The sequence below is a fragment of the Belonocnema kinseyi genome, chromosome 10 (assembly GCF_010883055.1).
Source record: "Belonocnema kinseyi isolate 2016_QV_RU_SX_M_011 chromosome 10, B_treatae_v1, whole genome shotgun sequence".
Lineage (NCBI taxonomy): Eukaryota > Metazoa > Arthropoda > Insecta > Hymenoptera > Cynipidae > Belonocnema > Belonocnema kinseyi.
Window position 1 is genome coordinate 40691258 of NC_046666.1, and position 7343 is coordinate 40698600.

A 7343-nucleotide genomic window follows, 5' to 3' on the forward strand; every position below is an offset into this window, starting at 1 on the left:
CCGGGCATAACAAAATCAAGAGTTGTCAACGAGGGCGGCGTCAAAATTGCTCAAATTTTGAAACGTAGTTTACGGATGATCCACAACTAAAATTAAACTACCAAGTTACTTCAAAAATCAGAACTAAGTTACTTTACATGTTAATTTTCAAAATAATAACAAAATAACTTTGAAAGTTACAAATAACGTAACTTAAAGTAACTTAGTTATTTGTAACATGCTATTATCCAACTCTGATCCGGTATTAAAGACTCTAAGATTAAAATTTGTCGATCGTAGATAAATGGTAATGCAAATGTCTCTTTTTTAATAATTTTTTTTTGCTCGAGGTTTGTACACCTGGGCGTGGAACTTTGGGATCATATGTATTCTCAAGAATCTCCAGGCGATTTAATATGGTCCAAGGTTGGATTAAATTGACCAATTGGACGGGAAGCAACTTAGTATTTGTTCTTGTTAAGAGTCATACTGATCCACCTTCACCACCTTCACCACCTTCAATGAAATTTTTGGCGTGGCCGGAGTATAAAAGATTTCGAATTCTGCAACGAAGACATAGTCAGGAACCACCCAGTCCAGATTAAACAGTTCAATCATGTTCACCAAGGTGGGTTGGAAAAGAAAATTTTAACTTTATTTTAGTGAAAATTATTTGATACTAAATTTGAAGAGAATAATTATTTATTTAGTTTCATATTCGCTTGGTATTTGTTTTAGACGTAAAAGAAGTTTTCACGGTCAGTGAAATTTAAAAATTTCAACTCTTAAAATTAAAACTTTTTTTTATTTGATGTGATCAAAGCTGAACTGCAGATTAAAACACTCAAAGTGGATTTTTTTGTATTTTAAGCTTTTAAAATTGAAATTTAGAAATTTTGTTCAATATCCTTAAAACTTTCCTATTGGACAATTTTTAATCAGATGCAATTAAACTATAACATACAAATTTTTTAACATTTATTAATTGCACAATATTATTTGCAATTTGCTAAGTTGAAACTAATCCTACCTTTACTTACATTAATATAATTTTAAAAACAAAACATGTGACTGGTACAATTAAGTAAAAAATCAAAGATAAAACGTTCTCCTCTATCATTTAAATATTAAAAATACCAAAATTTCCGAAAAAATGAAAAAAGGCGTCTTTCAATACAGAAAAATAATCAATAAAAAAATGCACGCCCTCTTAACTTGATAAAAATCATAAAAGTAAAAGAATGTCCCTCTTTCGATTCAAGTTCGATCTCAATAAAGACTATAAAAATAAAAACGACCCTCCAATACTGAAAAAAGTTTTAAAATAAAATATTAAAATTTCCCTCTTCCAACTCAGAAAAAATTGAGAGCCAAAATTTGCCTCCTTCATTCTCAATAAAATTGTTGAAAACAAAAAACTTCCCTTTTTCGAATCTGAAAAAATTGTTTAATCAGAAATTCTTTCCTTAAACTAAAAAAACAATGTTGAAAAAATTATCTCTTTAATTCTGGAAGAAAATAAATAAGCAAAAATACCAACCTTCCAACCCAATAAAAGTATTACAAATAAAAAATGACCTTTCTCCAATTCAGAAAAATGGCATCTGCCAATTCAGACAAAATAAAATAAAATTGTATTTAATGTGCCTTTAACCAAATCAATAAAAATGTTTAAAATAAAAATTTGTGTCTTCGAATTCCGAAAACAATTTAAAATTTTTCTATTAAGCTTAAAAAAAGGTTAAAAATAGAAAATGGTGTCTTTGACTTTAGAAGAAGAATTAATACAAACATTTCCTACTTTCTAATTCTATACAAATCTTAAAAATATAAAATGTTCTTTAGGCAATTTACGAGTAACAAAAATAAGGTTTTTTCGTTTTAAACTCAATAAAAATGTTAAAAACACAAAATTTCACCCCCTTGAATTCAATAAAAAATTTTAAAAACAATTAAGTTCTTCTAATTCGAAATTTAGCACTTTAAAATTTGAACGATTCAAGGTTTTATATTTTGAAACAATTTAGTTTTAAATTGTTTAAATTTACATACTTGAGTTATAATTCCTAATTTTAAATAAACAATCAAGTATTATTAAATATAAAAAACATTCTTGTTTAGATTATTTTAATCAATTGGACTTCAGAATAAATAAAATGCGTTTAATTATGATTTCATTAATTTCATATTATTTAACAAATTAAAAATATTTTATAAAATTTCAATCGACGTTAAGATTTTTTCAACTACTAAGGCTTTGGATTGAAGCAGTTCAACTTTCAACCCGAAAATCGATAAATTGTTTAATTTTGAACAGATTCAGAATCTTCTGGTTAAATGAACTATTATTCAATATGTAACACTCGAATTACAGTTTACTTTTAGAAATAATTAGTTAATTTATCTTGACAGTTGATAAACTTAAAACGGTTTTGATCAAAAAGTATCAAATTTTAACACTTACCATTTTTAATTGTTGTAGTTTTCTAAACTAAATTAAATTTTTTTTAAATTTATGTTCAGAAATAAAGACCTAAAATGGAAATTTGTGAAAAAGGATGTTTGAATTATCTATTGTAGACTGAAATATTTCTCATCACTGTGAAAGTTAAATATCGAACTTCATATTTAATAAAAGTTGAAATGGAACTTACTTTGAATTGAATTATTTTATGTAAAATGCAAGATGTGATATTTCAAATGTTTGTATACATTTTTCCATAAAAATTTGATAAATTGTCGGCAAAAAAAGATAGATTCACTCACATTTTCCGTTTTTTCCGGACTTTAAAAATTCCCGGTTGTTTACCAATTTCCCTTCCAGTTACTGTCCTGCTTTATTATCACATTTTAATAGAAATAATAATTTTCTTATAAGCTATGATATTGAAATCCATATAAGAGATTGTTTAAAACATTTGAAAAAGTACAATGAAAAATGTTGTTAATAAAAAATAATAATAATAACAAATAAAAATAAAATATAGAATAATAAAACCTTCAATAATGTTTTAAATAAATATATGCTAAAGCGAATAATAATAAGGTTAACAATATCTTATAAAATAAAACGTTATAAGCAAGTAAGGCTAATATTTAATTTATTTATTGTATTATTCTTATTTCAGATCGCAATCGTCGCTTGTTTTTTGGCTACTGCCAAAGCTGGTTTCATTGAGCAACCACAGGCATATTATCAGCCGACAGCGCTGACCTCGACCCAGGACAACATTTTACGAAGCCCAGGAAACCTGGCACAGATCTCGACCCAGAGCAAATTCATCCAGACTCCCTTCTCCAGCAGCAGCAAATATCAGACCCAAGTGTCAAACCCATCTGTTGTCGCACATACTGCCCCCGTCTACGCTCAGACTTACGCGGCTGCCCCAATTGTAAAAAGTCTGCAACCAGCTGTTTACGCAGCTCCTCAATTCGCCCAAACCTACGCTGCTGCCCCAGTTGCCCATGCTGCCCCAATTGCCCAAGTCGGTCTTCTGGGCGTTAAATACTCTCCAGCCGTCGCTGTCTCTCACATGACCTACCAAAGCCCCTTCGGAGTCTACTCCTACTAAATCTTCTATGCCGATAGCTGAATCTTATTTATTATAATTATTTAATAAACGTCGAATCTGTGAAATTCGTGTTCTTAATTATTTATTACGCTGTTTTTCCTTAACAAGTCCTTCATTGATAGAATTTTATTACAATTATTACAATAAGCGCTATGGTGAAGTCCCAGGGGTTGAAAACTTTTGACTTCAAGATACTTCAAGATATCTCAATGACTTCAGAAGATTTCTCTGACCTTCGGAGATTACAAGTGACTTCATGACAATTTAAGTGACTTCAAGCGATTTTATGTGAATTTACGTGACTTCAAGTGAATTCGTGTGAATTCACGTGACTTCATAAGAGTTCAAATGACTTTAGATATTTCAGGAGATTTCGAAAGATTTTCAATGAATTCGGGTGATTGCATGTAAATTTACGTGGAATAAGATGAATTTATGTTGATTCAAATGTTTTAAGATATTTCTGGAAATTTCAAGTAACTTCAGGAGAATTCGAGTTACTTCGAGTCACTTCGTGTGAATTTTCGTGACGTCAGGTGAATTCAAATGACGTCACATGACTTCGGATAGATTCATGTTAATTTGAATGATTTAAGATATTTTATTGAATTTCAACTGACTTCAGGGGAATTTAGGTGACTTCAAAATAATTCAGATGATTGCAAGTTGATTCACGTTGATTCAAAGTATTTAGGAGAATTCAGGAGATTTTAAATGACAAGAAGAAAATTCAAGTGACTTCAAATTAATTCGGAGGATTTCAAGTGAATTCACGTTGATTCAAATGATTTAGGATAATTCAGAAGAGTTTAAATGACTTTACGAGAATTCAAGTGACTTCAAATGAATTCAGTTGATTTCAAGTATATTTACTAGAAATGAGGGGAATTCACTCTTATGAAAAAGAAGCATTGGTAAGTATAGGGTCCAGTACCTTTTTCACGAAAAAAATATTAGATTCAATACTTACCAATACTTCTTTTTCAAAAGAGTCAATTCGAATGATTTAGAATAATTCAGGAGATTTCCAATGACTTCAAGTGGCTTTAATATAATTCAGGTCAATTCAAGTAAATTTACGTGGAATGATGAGAATTCGCGTCAAATCAAATGATTCAAGATATTTAAGGAGATTTCAAGTGACTTCCGGAGAATTCAAGTTACTTCAAATTAGTTCAGGTGATTTCAAATTAATTCATGTTAGTTCAAATGATTTAAGGTAATACAGCAGAATTCAAATGGTATAAAATGACTTAAAATGAATTCAGGTGATAACAAGTGAATTCGCGTGACTTCAAGTGACTTCATGTGAATTTACGTGAATTCACGTGGCTCCATGTGAATTCAAATAACTTCTGATATATCACGAGCTTTCAAGTGATTTTGAATGAATTCAGATGATTTCAAGTAAATTCACGTGATTCAAATGATTTAGGATATTTTAGGAGATTTCAAGTGTCTTCACAAAAATTACAGCCACTTTAAATAAATGTACGTGATTTTAATGAATTCAGGGGAATTCACGTTGTTTTAAATGATTTAAGATATTTCCGGAGCTTAATTTTGATTTCAGGAGAATTCGAGTGACTTCAAGTGACTTCATGTGAATTCACGTATATCATTTGGATTCAAACAGCTTCAGATATTTTTTGAGATTTCAAGTGACTTTAAATGAATTCAAGTGGTCTCAAAGTGACTTCAGGTGAATTCAAATGATTTAAGCTATTCGAGGAGAGCTCAAGTGACTTCAGGAGAATTCAATTGACTTCAAGTGACTTTTAGGCGAATTCATGTGAATTTACGTGACTTCTTGGGAATTCGAATGACTTGGTGTGAATCCGAATGACTTCAGATATTTCAGAATATTTTAAGTGACTTCACAAGAATTGAAAGACTTCTAACCAATTTAAGGCGATTTCAGATCCTTCATGAGACTTCAGGAGATTTTATCGCAAGTGTGCACCTGAATTCACAAGTTGACAACTACTCCGTAAAGTCTATTAATTATGGAAGGGAGCGTCCGCATAAGAGTGGATCAAAAAAAGAAAATTTAACAAATTTAAAAAGCCCCAGCACTGTAAAGTTTTCTTTTGGGTCCCTTATACCATGTATACAATTTGAAATGAATCGATCGATATATTTCTGTTGGACGAAGACTAAAAAGAATTTTTTCTTAAATTGCAGTGTTTTGGAAAAATCGTAAATGTTATTTTTGTTTCATATATAATATGCCTGATTATTACAACTACTACAGATTTTTATTTGAGTTTATATAGGAGAAATTCAATTTTGTATAAGGTCCTCAAAATTAAAAGAAATCTAGAGCTATGAAAATTATAAATAATTTTTTTTAAGAAAAAAAAAACTTTTTCATGTATAAAATGTAAGGACAACTGAAAAGTCCCAAAAAATAAAACTCCTGACACTGTACAATTTTCGAATGAAAAAAGTCCGAATAATAAATTTGCTGAATTGGGAAATTCCTGAGCTATTACCAAATTTTAAAATAAACCCAGAGAGCAAATTGCCGAATAAGAAAATTCCCAAACACAAATAGCAATTTTTTTATAAATAAAAAAATATAAAATATAATTTTAATAGTAATAATTTATAATATTTTATAATTACATTTTTTTTATTTGAGCTAGTTTTCACAAAAATTGCGAATTTTATAATTCAGGAATTTTTCGGTTCAAATACTTTATATTTTTACAATTTTCGGTCCACAATTTTATTATTCGGAAATTTTGAAATTTAGTAATATTACAAACGGTTCAGGAATTTTCAACTTGAGAATTTTATTTTTCGGAAATTTTCAACTTGAGAATTTTATTTTTCGGAAATTTTCCATTTCGAAAATTTTATTATTCGGGAATTTCCCAATTCGGTCATATTATAAGCTGTTTGGGAATTTAATTATTCGGAGACTTTCCAATTCGGGAATTTTACAGAGAGTTCGGAAATTTGATTATTCCGGAATTTTTTAATTTGGTTATATTATAAACTGTTTGGGAATTTTAATGTTCGAGAATTTTTCAATTTGGAAGAAAATTGGCAAATTATTAATTTATTAAAATTGCAATAAACGAAGATTTTATGAGAAAAATTTTAATGCTTTAATTGAATAAAATTATTGCTTGAATTTAAAGTAAGAATAATTAAAAAAATATATTCCTGGATGAATATATGTTCAATTATTGTATTTTGAATAAAATAATAATGTTCATTCAAACAAAAATTTAATTGTGTAAATACGGAAATTTTATAATTCGGTCCTTTTCTGTCGTGATTTGTTATATTCATGAACTTTTAAATTATGTAATATTATAAACTGACGGGAATTTTATTATTCGGGGACTTTACAATTCGGGAATTTTATAAACTCTTTGGGGATTTTATTATTCAGGAATTTTGCAATTTAGTAATATTATAAAGTGTTTGGGAATTTCATTGTTTGAAAATTTTTCAATTAGGAAATTTCATTTTTCGGGGATTTTCCAATTCGGTAATATTATAAAACGTTTGGGAATTTTCTAATCCGGAAATTTTATTATTCGGTAATATTATGAAATGTTTGGGAATTTTATTTTTCGAGAATTTTTCAATTTGGAAATTTTATTATTCATGAATTTTCCAATTCGGTAATATAATAAACTGTTTGGGAATTTTATTATTCGGGGAATTTCCAGTTGGGCAATTTAATAAAATGTTCGGCATTGCTATTATTAGGGGAATTTCTCATTCGGGAATTTTATAATCTGTTTGAAAATTTTATTATGGAAGTATTGTTCA

The 7343-nt window shown here is 28.6% G+C and overlaps 1 protein-coding gene across 1 annotated transcript; it reads left to right on the forward strand.

Moving 5' to 3' along the window:
* The first annotated feature begins 491 nt into the window (after positions 1 to 491).
* Positions 492 to 3551, forward strand: LOC117182224 (cuticle protein 76-like). Its single transcript, XM_033375307.1, has 2 exons — positions 492 to 607; positions 3108 to 3551. The coding sequence occupies exons 1-2, from the start codon at positions 596 to 598 to the stop codon at positions 3549 to 3551; spliced, it is 456 nt and encodes a 151-aa protein (XP_033231198.1). The 5' UTR covers positions 492 to 595.
* The last annotated feature ends 3792 nt before the right edge of the window (positions 3552 to 7343 follow it).